A 20711-nucleotide genomic window follows, 5' to 3' on the forward strand; every position below is an offset into this window, starting at 1 on the left:
TATTATTTGCTTGCAGATGAAGGAAATGTTTATTTTAGTACATGCATGTTTTTTGGCATATTTTTTCCAGCCTTTCCTATTTGGTGGCACCTGACATCTGGGGCAAGAAAAACTGAAGAAAATGGTGTCTGTTGCATCTTTTATACCCCTGGCGCACTGACGTCAGGGAAGAGGCGACAGCAAATGACGCCAGACCTAGATTTTGGAACTTGGGCCGACTGCGGGTAGCCTGCCAGCAGGATAACACAAGTGTAATGACTGCAACAGAGAATACACTCGAACATCTACATTTATGGTAGATACACAACTGTACGTTTTTTTTTGCATGACACTGTTATCCACTTTACAGTGTTGTTTAGAGTTTGTAGGTTGCTGAACTTCCATTGCATTTCTACCTTTTTGTTAAAATCATTATTGCTTTTGTTGCTGATTTAAACAGTACAAAAGGGTCCCGTTCCTGTTTCTTCAGTACTTTGTTCCTAGTTTAGGAGCTTGCCCATTCAAAAAGAGATGCTTCAGAAAAGGTCATTGCCCCTGGCTTACACAGAGATAATGAAAACCAGGGAACAGACTGTAGCATAAATGTAAAGTGTTAAAACAGGCATATTTTACATTATATTTTTGTAAATGCAAGACATGTTAACTGTATTGCTGTGAAGGTAACAAAACCTTGCAGTAAGTATGAAGTGGAAGGCCCACACCGTACTGGGTTAGAACTTAAAAAGAAATCTCAGATCACTTACAAAATCAGTGTATTTTCTGCAGTTAAAAACAGCTGTGAATTGCGATATAATATGGCTAACACCGTTGCTGACTGTTTCAAAATTTCCATTCATCTTTCCTTAAGAACTCCTATAGCTGGTCCCCTCTGTTTCATACATGGCATTTCTCTTTATAATGACATCCCTTTTGAAAGGATATTTGCAGTAATATTTCCTTTTCCAAAAAGCACTCTACCAGCTTCGGGAAAGTAACTCAGTAGGTGGCTCAAAGAAACTATCAGGTTGCATGGCAAAGACAGAAAGATAAAGAAGATAGTCAGACACCCTTCATAAGGGATGCCAGCAACAACCTGCTCACCAGTTCACAGGACATCAAAGGCAGATGGAAGGAGTATTTCCAGCAGCTTGTAAATGAAGAAAATCCCACAGAAGCTGTACTGCCCCAGACAGCCCATGATGAGAGAAGAGGAGGAGCCCACCCTGGAAGTAAGAATAACACTAAGGAAAACACTAAGGAAAATGAAGCCCGGGAAAGCAGCAGGTTCAGATGAGGTCACAGCAGATGATGAGTGAGACAGGGGAGGGTACTCATAGCAGTGTGGAGAGAATAGCATATCCCCGATGACTGGAAAATAAGTATACTCATGCCAGTGTACAAGTACAGTTGTGTACACCTACCATAAATGTAGATGTTCGAGTGTCTTCACTGTTGCAGTCATAACTGTAGGGTGCTCCTGCCGGCAGGCAGCCCGAGGTCGGCCAGAATCCCAAAGTCTGGGTCCGGCGTCGGCTGTATAAGCTAGTATCCTGACGTCAGTACGCCTTGGTACATAGCCCTCAGCCGACGCCATCTTCCAGCCTTTCTGCCCTAGATGTCAGAATACCCCAATAAATCAAAATGAATCCAACAAGGAAACACAAATACACCACAAAAAGTAAAAGAGGGGATAGGAGGGAGGACCGACTGCAACAGTGAAGACACCGAACATCTACATTTATGGTAGGTGTACACAACTGTACTATGTTCTTCGTGTTTCACTGTTGCAGTCATAACTGTAGGGTGGAATCCCAAAGCAGTGTAGAGAGGGAGGTGGCTTTAGATAGAAGAAGGGGAGGCAAGAATACCCTGCAAGACAGCAGAGGCAAAGCCTGCCCTAGACTTAGAAAACAAAGGGAGATTGTAGTGCTTGGAAAAGTATGCACTGAACTCCAAGTGGCAGCTTCCAAGATATCCTTGGTAGGTACTCCTCTGAGAAAAGCTGTAGAAGTAGCAGCTGCTCTAGTAGAATGACTTCTAACGGTTCCATGAAACTGTTTACCATGATGAGTGTAACAAAATCTGATCCCATAAGCAATCCATTTGGAAATGGTTTGTTTAGAAATAGGTTTTCCAAGTGAACTGGAGGCAAAGGAAACAAACAGTTGGCTAGACTTTCTGAAATCTTTAGTCTTGTCCAAGTAAAATCTTAACTGCCTGTGCACATCCAATGAATGCAAAATCCTTTCCCCTTTATTTTGAGGATTTGGAAAGAAAGTAGGAAGGTGAATTGTCTGATTCAAGGCCACTTTCGAAATCACCTTAGGCATGAAAGTAGGATTGGTCCTCAAGGATACTCTGTCCTGATGGAAAATAAGGTAAGGTTCCACGGCCATAAGAGCTTGCAACTCTGAGACCCTTCTGGCAGAGGTCAAAGCTAACAAAGAACAGTCTTCCAAGATAGAAACTTAATATCTGAAGATGCAGCAGGCTCAAAAGGAGGCAAAGTAAGTTTTTCTAAAACATAATTAAGATCCCAGGCAGGGACCGGAGGGGTCCTAGGAGGCATAAATTCTTAGCCCTCAAAACTGCTTCACCAAAGGATGTGAAAAACAGGAGGATCAGAACTGAAATGCAGAGATAGCAGAAGCATGAATCTTAATGGAAGAAAATGAAAGTCCCTTAGATAAAAGCTCCGAAGGTAAAGCAAAATAGAGGAGAGATCAGGAACCTGAGGATCAGAACCTCGGTCCTGCATCCAAATAGAAAACCTCTTCCATTTAGAGGCATAAGATTTCCTAGTGCTAGGCCGTCTAGCTTCCAAAAGAACATCCAAAACTTGTTTGGGAAGACTAGAGGCAATCAAATTGTTTTGAAGAGCCAAGCTGCCAAGCAAAGGGTCTTGAGGTTGGAATGTAGTAACTGACCCTGATGCTGGGACAGAAGCGAAGGGTTCAGTGGAAGAATCCAAGGAGGCCCCGAGAACAGGAGTTTTAGAGTCGGCTCGGATACCAAAACTGTCGAGGCCAATTTGGAGCAATCAAGATGAGGAACTTGGGCTTGTCCTGCTTTATCTTCAGTAGTACCCGAGGCAGTAGAGGAAGAGGAGGGAAGGCATATGCAGACAGACTTCTCCAACTGAAAGACAGGGCATCCACTCTCCATGCTGTTTTGTGGAAGGACCTGGTGCAAAAGCGAGGCAGCTGATGATTGAGATGGGATGCGAACAGATCTATCTGGGGACATCCCCAAACTGCAGTAATCCTTTTGAACAAGTTGGTGTCTAGCATCCATTCGTGAGGATCTGAAATGTTTCTGCTCAGGCTGTCTGCTAAAAGATTTTGTTTTCCTGGAATGAATTGAGCCTGGAGATGCAGATTCAAATTTAGAGCTGTGTCCCATAAACTCATAGCCAGTCTGCAAAGAGGGTAAGAATGAGACCCCCCCCCCTGCTTGTTGATGTACCACATGACCGTGGTGTTGTCTGTGCGAATTAGCAGAGGCCCTGGTTGTAAAAGGTGCTTGAAGGCCAAAAGGGCATTTTGAACTGCCAACATCTCCTTCAGATTGATGTGCCAGTGAAGATGGTCCTTTGTCCAGGTTCCTTGCTGGCAATTGTCTAGAAAATGTGCTCCCCAAGCATAATCCGAGGCGTCCGTGGTTAGGATTTGAGTAGGTTGAGGGAGATGAAAAGGTTTTCCTTCGTTTAAAATGCATGTCCTGGACCACCAGAGGAACTCCTTCTGGAGGCAGGGGATCAGAGGAATCAGAATATCCAGATCGTGATAATGCTGTGACCATACACTTTTCAGATACCATTGAAGCTTTCTCATGTGAAGCCTTGCGTTTGGAATCAATAGAATGCAGGAAGCCATGTAGCCCAGAGCCTGCAGGAATTTCCTTGCAGTGAGCTGAGATAGAGTTGCCAAGGTGTTGAAAGTAGAAGCCAGCTGAGTTTGTTTTTCTGGAGTGAGGTAGGCCCTTTGTAAGGTTGTGTTTAAGAGGGCTCCCAAGAATACCATTTGTTGAGAAGGGATCAAATGTGACTTTTTTATGTTCACTGAGAATCCCAGTAAGAGGAGAAGACGTTGAACGAAGTCTAGGTGTTGAAGCAGAAGATCTTTGCTGTCTGCCTGAATAAGGCAGTCGTCCAAATAGGGGTAAATCTGAATCCCCTGAAGTCTGCAGTAAGCCACTACTGGTGCCAGGCACTTGGTGAAGACTCTGGGCAGTAGATAAACCAAAGGGCAGAACAGAGAATTGAAAGTGCCTCGAACCTGCCTTGAACCTGAGGAATTTCCTGCGTTCTTGTCTGATAGGGATATGCAAATAGGCTTCCTTTAAGTCCAATGTCACCATCCAGGCGTCCTGAGAGAGCATTGGAAGTAACTGTTGCAGAGTGAGCATCTTGAACTTTGGAATTTCCAAAAGGTGTTTAACACAGAAAGGTCCAGAATAGGTCTCCAAGAGTTTTGTTTTCTGGGAACCAGAAACAGCCTTGAATAAAATCCTTTTCCTATTTCCAAGAGTGGAACAGGCTCTATGGCTCTCATGGCCAGAAGAGCATCCACTTGAGTTAAGGCCTCTGACCATTGAAGTTTTGGCAGATCTGGCCAACCGTGAGTCCTTGGCAAAGTGTGAAAGTGGAACTTGTAACCTTTTAAAATCACATCCAATACCCATTTGTCCTGGGTAATATGAGTCCAATTTCTGTAAAAAAAAGACAGTTTTCCTCCGAGAGGGGCGTCCAGGTAAAGAGGTCCTGAAGCCCAACCGAGAGAGTCATTGGGTTTGTTTTCTTTGAGATTGGGATCTGTCTTCTCCCCTTCTAGGTGAAGAAGCAGTGCATTGTCGAGATCTGTCTGAGGTCTGGCCTTGACCACGGCCTCTGGGCGCCTATATCTTCCCCTTTGAGGCCTGTCAGACGTGGGAAAGGACCAATTTTTAGTGGGCCAATTCCTGGAAAATCTAGGAGGCTGAACCTGCAAGAAATCTTTTACAGTCTGCATGGACTTTGCCTTTTCTTCCAACTTTTTAATAACTTCCTCAGCCTTAGAACCAAAAAGAACATCATGTTGAACAGGGGCATCTAATAACTTAGCCTTAACCTGTTCAGGCAAACTTTGTTCACGAAGCCAAGCATGTCTCCTAATCACAGTACCAGAGGCAGCAGCCCTGCAGGAAGCATCCAAGGCATCAAAACCACAATGTAAACTATGCTTGTTAACCTGTTCAGTAGCATGCAAAACATCCTGAAGCTCCTTATCCTCTGCACAAGCAGGTACAGAAGCAAGCTTTTGCATTAAAACAGACAAAAGAAATTGCTGGTATTTAAACATATGAAACTGGCAATTTAATGCCCTTACAGAAAGGGTAGCAGAAGTATAAACCTTTTTGCCCCACCTGTCCAAAGCACAAGAATCCTTCTCAGAGGGAATAGGATTTTTAGAAGTAGCAACCTTAGCAGCCTTAGAACCCCGAGAAATAGTTTCAGGGTCTGCAGAAGGATTTTTAAATAGAAATAAATGAGAGTCAGGAACCCTATAAAATCTATCAGGCTTAGAAGGAGCAGGAGGCATGGAATCAGGATTCAAATTAGCCTCAGAAAAAGCATCATCCACAATGTCCAAAACAGGAGGGATAGCTAAAGGCCTATGTTGAGGAAGGAGAAGAAATTCTCTAAGCCTCTTTTTGGAAGCAGAATATTCCTGCCCTTCCCAATGAAAATGTTCCCTCATCTCATGCAAGGTTTCCCCAAAAGAAAAATCCTCAGGCGGAGAGGCCGAGGGCAAAGATTCCTCAGCATCCGAATCCTCATAAGGGGGAAAGGAATAGTCCTGATCAGAGGAAGAAACAGAAGAGACAGAGGCCTGGTCAGAAGAATCCAGAGTAACATCCTGTCGAGGCCTTTTCTCAGGAGGGGGGTGAGAACCCCTAATCATTGTAAGCAAGTCTTCAGCCATCCTCAATAATTGTTTTTGTGTCTTGGGAGTGGATTCAGAAGCAGCTTGAGCTGAAACTTTAGACTTAGAAGGAGTCTTTGTCTTTGCCTTTGCCTTTGAAATAGTAATGTGAGTAGGCCTGAAACCCCCCTCAGAAGCCGGTACCTGCACAGCGGTTCTGGACCCATCTGAAGGAGCGACGTCCAAAGGTCCTGCAGCAGTTAAAATAGTGGGCCTTGATGGCTCCCCATGGGAGTCCGTATCGGCCATCGGTTCAGAAGCTGCGGACGACAGGGGCTGCAAAAGCGACTCACTGACTACAGCCGAACCGGAAGCTAGCTCCAGCTGCAACGAGTCCTGTTTGGACCTCGGAGGCCTGTCTTTATCTTTGCGCTTCTTTTGAACTCCGGTAGTATCCGATGACATTCTGTAATTGAAGCGTCTGCCAAAATAATTTAAAGCCCAGTCGTACCTGCGTTTGATAGTACGAGAGTTGAACCTGGCACAGAACCGACAACAAGAAACGTCGTGGTCAGGGCCTAAGCAAGGTAGACAGTAAGAGTGGAAATCTTTATGAGGTATTTGTTTCCCACACGCTATAAAATTATTAACTTTTTCTGACATCGGAGGAACAAGAAAGAGATTCCCCAACGGGGTACTTAGCTTTGAGAAGAGAAGTAACAACTTCGGACCGACAACAACCAAGAATGCTGTTCGAAAATCACCAACCAACGTTTGCGAGCTGCTTTCCACCGCACGGCAAGAAAGACTGGAGAAGATGGCGTCAGCTGAGGGCTATGTACCAAGGCGTACTGACGTCAGGATACTAGCTTATACAGCCGACGCCGGACCCAGACTTTGGGATTCTGGCCGACCTCGGGCTGCCTGCCGGCAGGAGCACCCTACAGTTATGACTGCAACAGTGAAACACGAAGAACATCAAAGGGGACATGCACAACTGTGGGCAGTTTAGAGGCATCAAACTCCTGTCGCATTGCATGACAGTTCTGGAGAGAGTGTCTGATAAATGGATATGCATAGTAGAATGTACGATGGGAGATGAGCAATTCAGATCAGGATGGAGCACAACCAACCCGGTGTTTGCAGTGGGACAGATAGTTGAGAAGAAGATAGAGATGAGGAAAGAAACCCCCCTCAGAAGCCGGTACCTGCACAGCGGTTCTGGACCCATCTGAAGGAGCGACGTCCGAAGGTCCTGCAGCAGTTAAAATAGTGGGCCTTGATGGCTCCCCATGGGAGTCCGTATCGGCCATCGGTTCAGAAGCTGCGGACGACAGGGGCTGCAAAAGCGACTCACTGACGACAGCCGAACCGGAAGCTAGCTCCAGCTGCAACGAGTCCTGTTTGGACCTCGGAGGCCTGTCTTTATCTTTGCGCTTCTTTTGAACTCCGGTAGTATCCGATGACATTCTGTAATTGAAGCGTCTGCCAAAATAATTTAAAGCCCAGTCGTACCTGCGTTTGATAGTACGAGAGTTGAACCTGGCACAGAACCGACAACAAGAAACGTCGTGGTCAGGGCCTAAGCAAGGTAGACAGTAAGAGTGGAAATCTTTATGAGGTATTTGTTTCCCACACGCTATACAATTATTAACTTTTTCTGACATCGGAGGAACAAGAAAGAGATTCCCCAACGGGGTACTTAGCTTTGAGAAGAGAAGTAACAACTTCGGACCGACAACAACCAAGAATGCTGTTCGAAAATCACCAACCAACGTTTGCGAGCTGCTTTCCACCGCACGGCAAGAAAGACTGGAGAAGATGGCGTCAGCTGAGGGCTATGTACCAAAGTACTGACGTCAGGATACTAGCTTATACAGCCGACGCCGGACCCAGACTTTGGGATTCTGGCCGACCTCGGGCTGCCTGCCGGCAGGAGCACCCTACAGTTATGACTGCAACAGTGAAACACGAAGAACATCAAAGGGGACATGCACAACTGTGGGCAGTTTAGAGGCATCAAACTCCTGTCGCATTGCATGACAGTTCTGGAGAGAGTGTCTGATAAATGGATATGCATAGTAGAATGTACGATGGGAGATGAGCAATTCAGATCAGGATGGAGCACAACCAACCCGGTGTTTGCAGTGGGACAGATAGTTGAGAAGAAGATAGAGATGAGGAAAGAGTTTAACTGGGCATTCTCAGATTTGGAGAAAGCATATAACAAGGTCCCAAGAAAGCTGATTGGGGCAGTACTTTATTGGTCTGAAGTCCCAGAGAAACTGGTAGAATTAATGCAGGGTATGTACAAGGACCCAGTGACTCTAGTACAAACAATGTTCGGTCTCAATGAGGGGTTCCCAGTGGGAGTGGGTGTTTACCAGGGTTCAGCTCTGAGCCCACTGCTGTTCATACTGTTGATGGACTACATTAGCAAACATATTAGGGGAGACAGATCAACAAAGAATGCAGGAAATGTGGCATTACAGGCAGACTCTGAGCAAGAACTTCAAGCAAAGGATAGGGGACTAGAAAAAAGTGAAGGTACATGGGGTGAAACTAAGCACAGATAAGACTGTGGCAATGGCAGTAAATTGAGGAAATCAGAAGAAGCTGAGAATTCAGATAGAAGGGAAGATAGTGGAACAGGTTACTAACTTCAAGTACCTGGAAGGAGTTATTGAGGGGAACGGAAGTCTTAATGAACAAGTCAAAGCTAGAATCAGAGAGGGGCTGCAACTAACTGGCATAGAGTCTCAGGTGTAGTGAATGGCAGAAGGCCAACGAAGCTGAAAAGTAAGATGTACAAGACAGTGGTGCGACCAAAGCAGAAGAAGGTGAAGAAGATAAGAGAAAACAAGGATGTCCAGCAAAGAGGTGAATGGACTGTGTGAGTCAGAGAAGATCTGCAACAGTCAGGCATGTGTGTCGAAGAAGGTAGGAGTGTGGCACTGAATCAAGAGAGATAGTGACAGTTAACCCCATGTAAAAATGGGAAAAAGGGGGCTGATGATGAAGACAGTTAAAAACAATGGTTCTTCTTGTGGTGAGTCTGAAGACAAGGTAGCTTCAGTTTTAAACTGAAACCCAGAGGGAGAATACATTTTGGAAGAATAATTAAGGGGTTCAGAATCAGATTCTGAAGAATCTTCCTGAGAAGTGTCCCTCTTTTTTTTTTTAATGAGGAGTAGCAAACGGTTGAAAATGGTGATGTTTCAAAGACACAAGGGCTTGGAAAAGTCCCTGAGAAATGTTATCAACACTCCTGTTGAGGACTTCAAGGAGCAGATGTAGCATGAAAGGAAATGTGTCTAGGTTTTTGCTTGTTTCTTTGGAGAAGAGAAATCTATTGGGGCTATGAGCCCAAACATACTTCCAAAAGGGAACCTGGAATGTCCTCATTGGCTAAAATCTGAGAAATACCACTGCATCTCCCAGATATGATGGTTACAGTTCCCCCTTATGGCTTTGTCAGTTGTATGACTGGTTAGACAGTAAGTGATAGGTGCCTATGCCTTATTGGCCTCCAAAGGGGGTTTTGAGAGCAGGAACGGGTCCAGACATTGAAAAGTCTACAATCTCATCACTAGCTTCAACACAGACATTAGACTCTGACCTAGAGAAAGAACCAGGAAGATTAGTGTCTTTGTTCTGCTTTTCAGACTTTTTGCTTGGCTGCGAAAGAGTGTCTGAGGATGGGGAATCTGACTGCATCCTAGAATGCAAGAGAGTCTATACATGTTTATTTTCCAAACAGAGTTTAAGGGACAGCAAACTGCTACATACAGTCCTGGCACAAAGGCTTGAGAAATAGAACCTCATAAGTATTGTGGTCAAGTCTGAAACAAAAAGTACACTTTGCATGCATATTTCCTGAGGGATCTGCTGTCCATAGTTACATTTACTGTCCCACATGACATGAAAATACCAATTTTTTTATTGAAAAACACAAGGACAGTGGGAGGGTCTTCGAGGGTGAACTCAGCAAAAAACACAAGGACAGTGGGAGGGCCCTCGAGGGTGAACTTAGCAAAAAACACAAGGACAGTGGGAGGGTCCTCAAGGGTGAACTTAGCAAAAAACACAAGGACAGTGGGAGGGTCCTCAAGGGTTAACTTAGCAAAAAACACAAGGACAGTGGGAGGGTCCTCGAGGGTGAACTTAGCAAAAAACACAAGGACAGTGGGAGGGTCCTCAAGGGTTAACTTAGCAAAAAACACAAGGACAGTGGGAGGGTCCTTGAGGGTGAACTGAGCAGTCCCTAGCAAAGGTAGCCTGATCCTTCTGAAAGGCGAACACACCTTGTTTCATGGACAGGTCACCAGAATGTTCTGAGGATTTGTGTGCATGTATGCCCTTAAGTACCACAATGAAGTCTCATGTTTTCATGTTTAGGACTGAGGCTAGCCATACTGCATGATAGGAAGGTATGCTTAAGCTCTTAGTGACTGGCCAGATGTATGGTATCCTTGTCAGGATATGCCCCATCTGTTAGCATTACCGCAACAGTGAACTAGTGAAGAACACTGAAGTAGGTCCTCTTACACGTTTACGGCTGACAGCTGTTTGTGCAGTACCTGGTGAGCATCTGATCTAACTCATTGCATGTTGCATGTCCATGTGAAAGGAAGAGCTAAAACATTACTTTAAAAAAGTCTAACTTTTTAGAAAGGACAACCTTTGGTTCCTATTATCCTCCGTTATAAATTTCCATAACATATCAACACTGGATATTGCTTGCTACAGAAATGCCATGAACGGTAAGCAGCACAGAACCATTTACCTACCTTTTTGAGTGTAATGCATCCAGTTCAAAATAACTTCTGGTGCTCGGTACCAACGTGTGACAACATAGCCGGTCATCTCTGGATCAGTATGTCGAGCAAGGCCAAAATCTAAGATCTGTTGGTCCCCACACCCCCCAGAAAAATTCAAAATGTCAGAGGGAAACAAATACAAAAGTATCAATACATCTAACAGGCTTACAGTACTAGTACAGAACCAAACAGAACTCAAGAGAAACATCAAATGTGGCACAACCTACAGTGACGCATCACTTCTCATCTTAAGCTAAAAGAAACTATCAGAAGAACCGTAAGCAGTTTAAATCATCTATTTCTAACACTTTAAGCCTGTGAAAAATCATGCTTTCATCTCCCATTAACAGATCCTACCATGCGCTAGTACCACTGGCATTTCCAATCCCGTCAATTACACCTTTCCAGACAATGTCACTGTTAGCCTTGGACAGAAGGACCTCCCAGCTTCCTGAAGTTCAAGCCTTATGGCTACACCTTAGCAGGAGTCCAGGATGCAGCTGTCAAAGGTGGTGCAGTGGGCATACAGAGATAGTCACACGTGGGTTGATAATTATGCAATGCCCATAGATGGTGGAGGGAAGAGGACACAGGCAGGAACTGTCATACAAGTGGAGAGTTTATAATTAATGGGATGGTCATAGCTGGTTCTGTGAATAGGTGTAGGTAGAGACCACCAGACATGTGGGCTGCTCACTATGGGATGTCCACTGCTAGTGGTGGTGGTGGTGGGGCAGGGACGGTCACACATGTGGGACTGCCTGCTCAGCATGGGAGAGGAAAAGGTGGTAATTCAGACAACCATGGACTGTCATACCTGTGGGATGCTCATCATGTGATGGTCAGAGGTGGTGGTTCTGCATGGGTAGGGACTGTTTGTACTTTTGGGTACGATGAGGTACAACAGACATCGCCATACTTGTGAGCTGCTCATCATTAGCCTTTCTGCCGGTTATGGCACACCCTGTATTGTCCCTGCTACTTCCCCTATTACATCAGTACAATGCAGGAGCCAGCTAAGTCCATTAAGTACTACAAAAGTAGCATTATGTTTTTCACTGACCCCTTAGTCAGAAGGTCAGTGGATGCACACACCAGTCAACATACATGAGGGAGATAAAAGGTAATCAGGTCTGTACAATGCTGAGGAAAAGCCTGCTGTAAAGAACTTCATGCCTTCTTTGTTTACCCTTGAAGGTGGTATTCTGAAATCTGCAGATCCTACAACAGGGGTAAAGCTCCCTCAATAGAAGTCATCATTCACATTATTTCTGGTGTCCAGAGGGGGAGGTATACAGGAATAAAGTACAGTTGTTTGTGGGTACACACTGTAACTACAGATCTCTGAATAGAAGGATTACGGCCATACGGCATTCATATGCCGAATGGACTAGCCACATTTCAGTCTATTGGTCAGTTCACTAAAGCAGCCAGGTCACCCCCCACCCCCCACATAATGCATCTGTCAGAAGGCAATGCATAACCCATGTTGTCATGAAAATTCCACTGTACTAAAGAATTTCTCCTCCCCTCAGTACACCAAATAGAATTTTCATCTATAAAGTGCAACTACAGGTAATAACGCACTATAAAATGAAAATATATCAACACCATCAGAGACATACAACCATACACAGTAACACAGTACAGCAAAAGAACACAGTTTAAGATCTAGAAACCACTGAGGTAAGATGGGTGAAAGCTTCTTTTGTAGCAATGAATCTGTTATTTGAACATCTAATGCCATCATATAGACGTACTCTGTATCAGTCATTAAGTTATTAGTACAGCTACGGTTATGGTGAGTACAATCACATAGATGTACTCTGTATTAGTCAGTAAGTTATTAGTACAGCTACGCTTATGGTGAGTACCATTACATAGATGTACTCTGCAGCAGTCAGTAAGTTATTTGTACAGCTATGGTTATGGTGAATACCATCACATAGATGTACTATGCAGCAGTCAATAAGTTATTTGTATAGTTATGGTGAGTACCACCACACAGATGTACTATGCAGCAGTCAGTAAGTTATTTATATAGTTATGGTTATGGTACCATCACACAGATGTATTATGCAGCAGCAGTCAGTAAGTTATTTGTATAGTTATGGTGAGCAGCATCACACAGATGTACTATACAGCTGTTAATACGTTATTTGTACAGCTACATTTATGGTGAGTACCATCACACAGATGTACTCTGCAGCAGTCAGTAAGTTATTTGTACAGCTATGGTTATGGTGAGTACCATCACACAGATGTACTCTGCAGCACTTGTTATTTGTACAGTTACAGTTTTGATGAGAACCATCACACAGATGTATTCTGTAGCTGTTATTTGTACAGCTACGACTCTGATGAGTATCACCACCCCAATGTACTCTGCAGCGGTCATTAAGTTATCTGTACAGCTACGGTTATGGTGAGTACCATCACCCCAATGTACTCTGCAGGAGTCAGTAAGTTATTTGCACAGCTACAGTTACGGTGAGTACCATAACACAGATGCACTCTGCAGGAGTCTAAGTTATTCATACAGCTAACAGTGGTGGATTTAACCCTTGGCAAAGGGCCGTGTGCACCCACTTTTTTTAAGCCTGCCTTGTGACCTGCTTACTTCTGATCTTCATCATTAAGGAGCACCAGCATCCTATACAAATAATTGCATCATTCTGTTTAGTTTCCTTGCTTTCTGCTCATTTACACCCAACGTGATCTAGGCAAGCAATCACAGAACATGCATAAGATCAAACCCTCTGTGATCCGTTGTCTACATGAAGGAAGCTGGGACTGAGAGTAATGGACGGTCAGTGATACTAGCTTCAAGAGGCTTTAGGAAGTACCACACTGAAAAAGAATACTGAAGATCTGTAAAAAACATTTGATCTAATTTGTGCGAAGTATGCTTTTGTGCTAATCCTGGCATGTGGTGAACCAGATATTAATATTTGCCACTGTGTGTAGTGAATAAGTGTAGTGAATAACTTGTAAGGTTTGCTCAAGAATTCTGAGCAAACCCAAAAGTAATGGGGACACATCTCTCAATTGTTTGGCATTTGCTGGAAAATCGCAGATTATTACTTTACAAGCAGGGTGCCATGAAACTGACCATTTTAAATTATAATTCTTTACCCATTTTTCCTGCTTGTCAGCCTCATGGAATTTGTCCTTCGCATCACATACATCACAGACATGACGGAATTACTGGAACAGAAACCACACTTCTTCAATGACTCGCTAACAATATGTGAGCATTGTTGTGAGGTGAACAGCTATTAAAGGATGACACAATTAAGATGCCTGGTTCTCCTTTTCGTTTTGCGAGTGTGTGGAGTTTTCTTCCTTTATCTTTCACAATTAAGATTTAATTTTTTGGGAGATGCTGGTAGGAAAGGTGCCAGTGAGCAAGTGCCTGACCTGACCGGAGTGCACAAAAGTGAGGGGGTGAGCAGATTGGTCTGATACTTACCAAACCTTGATAGCTTTAGTCTTGTACACTGCAGGTACTGTAAAACAGAAACGAGTGTTTTTGAAGGTTACAGGGCATGATCTACAATACCAGTTCTGTAAATATTCATGACATACATGTGATGTCAGTGTTTGTCTATGCTGGAAAGTTACATTTCTAGTTTTATAATCCACTCACACCAGGTATTATCTAAGTGCTGTCAACTATCTACATTGATTCAACAATTAATTTTGGTACAGATTTGCTTATTGCAGGTCATTAAAAAGTATACTGCTGTGTCCCAATGTTGTTCATATTTTTGTTCTATTGTCCCAAGAAATATAGAGGGCAGCACACTGGTGCAGCGGTTAGCGTGGTCTCCTCAAAGCAAGATGTTCTCTGGTTCAATTCTCGGCTGGGGTGCCTTGTGAGCAGTCTGCATGTCCTCCCCTGTGTTCAAGTGGGTTTCCTCCAGTTGCTCCGGTTTCCTCACACATTCCAAAACATGTTGCAGATGGACCGGACATTCTAAATTGCCCTAGGTATTATGAGTGTGTGCGTGTGTCTGTGTCTTCTGAGGAAGGTTGGGTGCCGGGGCTGGCAACTCGACACCATAAAACTGTAGTGCCACTCATTCTGAGGACACCAATTATCTGCTGTGTGGACCACTAATGGGAGCAGCTGGAAGGAGAAGAAGTCCCAAGAAGTACAGATGGTTAAAGCTATGAATTGCAAGCAGGTGTCATCATGAAGGCTTGAGTTTGATTTTCTCAGTCTGCACTTGCCTATTGTATAACTGTGGGGCTGTCTACTGAGGAACATAACTGTCTCCTTTTGTTTGCTTGTTATTCCAGCTTTGTGGGACTAATGTGATCTGTGTGAAACAACTTGGAAAGCTTTAATATGTGAAAGAAATTCCCACTTAAAATTAGCACCGAGTTCCTATGCCACACCAACTTATTTGAAACATTGTCCGAAAGGGATATAAAATGCAGTATGCAGAAGGTTTGCAGAGGACAACTGTGACTGATAGAAATGGCATGATGATTTTTATTTTTCTATAAAACAGTACTTTTCATGATAGTTATGTATGCTGCATGCATCCATATGTAGGTAATATAATTTGACCATGGCAAATACTTTTTCAGTCTTTCATTCTTTCAACAAAGTTATTTTTAAATTTATGAAATTTTAGGCATCGGTGAAGTTGGTCAAGGTCCAATGTGCTACACAAAGTATTTTAGACTTTTCAGTTTCTTTAACTCACTGCTTGAGTTAACTATCACCACAAGCACTTCATTTACACTTTGTTGACCTGGTTAGTCCCACTAAGCCAGTAGCCTCTTTTCTGTGCATGGAAATTGTGGGCAGTCAGTGGGTATGGGGAATGTCTGTTGATGAAATGACTGGCCTTGTTGTTTGCTATTGCAATCTTGACTTTTCAGGACTAAGGCATACTTGGATAAAGCAAACTGCAATACAAGTTGTGGCTATTGTTTATGTGAACAAAAATACATTAATGCAACTATTGTTTTCTTTTTTTTTAACCTGGCAGGGTCAAACCAGAATCTGTGGGTAGGCAATGGCAGTGGGGCCTGTCAGGGTATGAAATAACAGTCCTTGCTGTTTGTTTCTGTAATTCTAACTTTGCAGCACTAGTGTACATGAGGGTGAGGCAAGTTGGAGTACATGTTGTGGCTACTGTTTATATGAGGCAAAAATAATTTAATGTAACATTTTCTTTTATACTGAAAGGTTCAAACCAGACACTGTCAGTAGACAAAGGCTATATAGGGGCTGCCCGTGGATGAACTGATTTTCCCATCTATTTACTGTTGTAATTCTAATTTTGCAGGACTAATGTATGTTTGTGTAAAGCAAGCTGGAATACAAAACATAATTACTACTTCTTTGAAAAAAAATATTTTAATAGTCATTTTTTTTTCCTGGGAGAATCAAGTCAGATACTTTAAATAAGCAATGGATATGGGGGCTTATTACAGCTGTTGTAAATTTGCAGGCTATTATGCATTTGGTTGAAGCAAGTTAGAATACAACCTGTGCTTACTGGTTCTGCAAAACATTTTTCTTTTATCCTGGCAGGGTCAAACCATGTATTACGAGGCACACAATGGGTACTGCAGCTGTCTGTGGATGAAATGACTGGCCCTACTTTTGTGCTGTTGTAATTCTGGCTTTGCAGGACTAGGGTGCATTTGGATGAAGCAAACTGGAATACAAGCTCAGACTGTTGCTTTCAACCATTTTTTTAATCTGCCAGGATCAAGCCAGATACTTTAGGTAGGTTAGGGATATGGGGACTGTTTGTGGATAAAACGGCTGGGGGTTCAGGTGCCTAGGCAGCAAGACATTTCCCTGTGGTACATTTGACTGGGGCCACATGGCTGAAGTGACCTTCAGCTGCAGAGAAATATGACTGTTTGCAAATTCCCTGCCGGCAAAGAGAAAAATGTGTTGCCATGCCCACAACTTCAGTAACCAAATGCACAGGGGCAAAACAATGTCCATGGTCCTCAAGGGAACATGAGACAGCAGGCAATATGGCAGGCATCAGCAGCAGGCTGACCAGAGGGCATGTCAGTGGAAGTAAAATGCAGTGCACAATGGGCAGTGCCTTTATAATTTGATTGTGTGGACCATTATCCCCTTCACAGTGTCTAGGAAACATTACCTAAAACACATACTGGAACAGAAATGTGACTACAGTATCATGTAGGATTTCCTCCATGCTGTAGCACACTTCTACATGCTGTAGTTGCATAAGAATGTACTGTACACTGAGCACAACACTCATTACTTCTTCTGCCACCATTCATTTGGTTATTAAAGCATAGAAAATAGCTGGGAGTCAGCTACTCATTAAAAATGACAAAGAAGAAATGTATAAATACACAGTCCAACTTGAGTTAATTTCAGGACACCTCTATATGAATGTCCTTGATAAAGAAAACCAAGTGGACTCAATTAAGTAATATAATGATGTTCATGCGAGGCATGATCAAAGCAGACAAGCCTCTGATAAACTGCAACAGTTGCTGCTAGCTCAGGCAGTATAGATTTTGAATAGTTAACTGTTTTATAGAAAAATAAAGACAGCTGTGAACTATTACTAAAACACTGCAAGACTAAGCCTGGGAAAGCTATGAACAATCACCAGGCTACAAGAGAGATACAAATGTAGCCGTGGCATTACAGGACCTCGAACCATAACAGATGAAAATTATCTCTGGTCAAAACTTACTGTGCTGTGGGGAATAGTTCACAGATCACCCTAAATGTTGCATATTGCAAATAGAGGGGATGCTAAACATTGAAGAAATGCAAGATCAGGCAGCAGTCTGAAAACTGAAGCTAACGCAACCAATGGCTAAAGCTGTGCAGTAACAGACTATTAAAAATGCATAACCAAATGGTGAACCACCTGCACGTGTGCACTACAATGACTGGATGAGTAGGACATCATGTCTTTGTACTATATGTTGAAGCAGAATGCTTAGACAGGATAAGCAGAGCCGTATGTAAGCAGTAACGGCATATAAATGAAAGACATGAGACTGCTGAAATGTTCTATAAAAGAGTAAACTGTGCAGAGCGGAAGGTTCCTAGAGCTGTTACTGGACAAGACTGCATGGCAATCTTTCAGAGACATTAAGTAACATATGTGCACATACACCATTGGATGGCATGGTTGTCTGTCAGACATGAAGGTATGTATGAGCTTGGGGTCTATATTAAAAGACCGAAGAGGTGTTTCATCGAACACCTCTTGGTCGACACAAAGAGCGAACGCACTAAATCGCAAATGCTCAAAAACTGTGATTTCTTTCCCTGGGAAAGAAATCCTTAGCACAAACACACACACACTTTCAAACATAACAACGTGGGGAGCTTCACCCCCTAACTAAATATCGAAAAACACCAAAGCCAAGTGAACACCAAGAAGGTTACTCAGCAGGCTGTTAAACGTTAAAAATTCCAATTTAATGAGCGCTTTCAAAGGGGTCAGTGCCCCAACTTCATCAGACAGGAAAAAACTTTTTCATCACGTCTTTATGTACTCATGCATTCATTAATTGATTACTCAATTATCATCCTTAATTAATTAATAATTAATTATTTGATCTATATCTTCTTTGTTTAAAAACATACAATATAACATTCATTCCTAGTTTAATACATACAAAATAATGCATGCCATCTACGCAGAATACTATAGAATACTACTATTAAATATAAATAAAAATAAAAAATAAAGATAAGAACATTTTACCAACAGCCTTGGCATCAAGTTTTAAAAAAACAAGCTGGATACTAAGCATACATGGGCATACCATATACTATAATTTAAAAATAGTATTCTAGCTTCACTCAAAATTCACAAATTTCACCATCATGCAGATATGCTTTAAAAATAAATAAATGTATGTCTTTATAGTTTTTTCTTGTCTGATGAAGTTGGGGCAGTGACCCCTTCGAAAGCGTTCATTAAATTGGAATTTTTAACGTTCAATAGCCTGCTGAGTAACCTTCTTGGTGTTCACTTGCCTTTGGTGTTTTTCGCTAGTTGTATTTGTTATTTCTAGTTCCCCTAACTAAATATACCAACTCCGAGATCGCACTACAGTGAAGAAAGGGGCAAACACACTAGGATGGCCAAGCGGTTTCTTTGTGAGATACTGAGGTAGAGATATGAATGCATATCATAAGATGGTATGGCTTTCTTTGTGCAACATGCAAGTACATACATATCTCCATGTAAAAAACGTAGCATAGCATGATAACCTCTGTGAAACATGGGGACATGTTTGTGCAGGTACATCAAAAGAGGGTATGACAATTTCTGCCAGACATGTAGGTATATATGTGCATGTACACCATAACATGGGATTGAACGTCTTTATTAGACATGAAGGTACACATGCAAATACATCATAAGACAGCACGGCAATTTTTGTGAGACATGCAAGTATATATGTGTGCTTGTAAACCATAAGATGGTATGTCTGTCTTTGTGAGACATGCAGCTACATATAAACCATAACATGGCACGATAACCTCTGTAAACAATAGGTCATATACCTGCATGTACAACAAAACATAAAATTACAGTCTTTGGCAGGCATGGAGGCATATGTGTGCTTGTACACCAAACTGAGATTTTGGAAGGTGATAGCACAACAGAGTGATGGAGATCTGTCTGAAGGACAGTGTCTCATTACAAACACTGCTAACAAGATCAAGACAGAATGAAACCAAAAAGCATGTGATGTGACAGAGTGAAACCTAAGAAATTAACACCGATGTAGAGTGTTTTGGTGAAGGACAAGGCATGTAAAATAAAATAAAAAGGTAAAACAATAAAAAAAAGCCAGATAAGATATACAATGAGTCAGCATAGATGCCTTTCTGATGGAGGTATCAGGATTACAGTGCCACCTACAGCCTCTTTGCTTCCCTTCCTGCAGGTCAATGCCTCTTAAAATCTGTACTACTTCATCAGGATGTCTATTATGGTAGACAGCTATAAGCTGCTACACAAGATGGACTGCCAGGACAGGGAACTGTCAACATAAACTTGGAAAGCCACCTCCCTTCACTGTAGATTCTTCTTACTAAACTGGAGCAAATGCCACAGGTAGATGTCATGAGAGAGACGTAAATAGAAAACACACTGGTACACTGATTCTCACTCAAACACTTAGTGAACTTTATTTGAGGTAGACATAACATATTAAATATATTGACACCTGACCTTAATACAAAACAACAGCAAAAATGCACAACACTAAGAGAACAGCCAAAGAAAACTATATCCAGTGGGGAACTCATCTGTCAGCATTGACACAAGCAGACTATGTCAGTAAAGCATCAGTACCATTAAATATAGGATTAAACACATTAATGGGTTACTGTAAGAACTATCTGAGAAACACTGGAAGTTTGTTGACTGTATTAAAGTGGCAAGTGAACTGCAAAGCATGCCCCCCCACTTTATGTTATTAATGGCAGAGGGCCCTGAAGGAATGGAGAAGTAACCCGAAGTAAAACGGTTTTTGTTCTTATTAATATGTGTATAAAAATTCTAAATGTAAATTGCATGTTATATCGTAAGGCAGTTCTGTATAGACTGCAGTCAGAAGTAGTTTAAATGTGAGGCAGAGTTTTATCGGCAACACTGCTGCATAAGTCAAACATATTACATTAAGAAATTACTTTTTCTGAGTTATAATGTCGCCAACCTTTACACTGTGACAAGATAAGGAAGATAGGAAAGAAGCAAGTTAAAGTTACTATAATGTTGTGATCTTGGGCTACAGGGGATGTAGAAGTGTACTGATCACATTATAAATAGAATTAAAAGATAATTTCTCCTGTTTTAAAGAAGATGATGTCCAGACTAATATCCTTAGTTTAAGCCACAGTTTTTTAATGCAAACAGCCTTGAAAAAGATAAACTGAGGAAAGGCGTGTAAAATGACCACTCACCCTTGCATTTTAAAGTCACTAGTAATTTTTTACAGTAGCAGGTGCTTTCAG

At 42.4% G+C, this 20711-nt stretch overlaps 1 protein-coding gene across 1 annotated transcript in view; it reads right to left on the reverse strand.

Moving 5' to 3' along the window:
* The window catches only part of LOC122806265 (mitogen-activated protein kinase 13-like), a 713780-nt gene that overhangs the window by 226512 nt on the left and 466557 nt on the right, over positions 1–20711 (reverse strand). Inside the window, exon 7 of the mRNA XM_044076536.1 lies at positions 10673–10787. Coding sequence (XP_043932471.1) covers positions 10673–10787 — 115 coding nt within the window. The remainder of the gene's footprint in view (positions 1–10672; positions 10788–20711) is intronic.

Source organism: Protopterus annectens, chromosome 7.part0, assembly GCF_019279795.1.
Source record: "Protopterus annectens isolate FY-2018-M chromosome 7.part0, PAN1.0, whole genome shotgun sequence".
Lineage (NCBI taxonomy): Eukaryota > Metazoa > Chordata > Ceratodontiformes > Protopteridae > Protopterus > Protopterus annectens.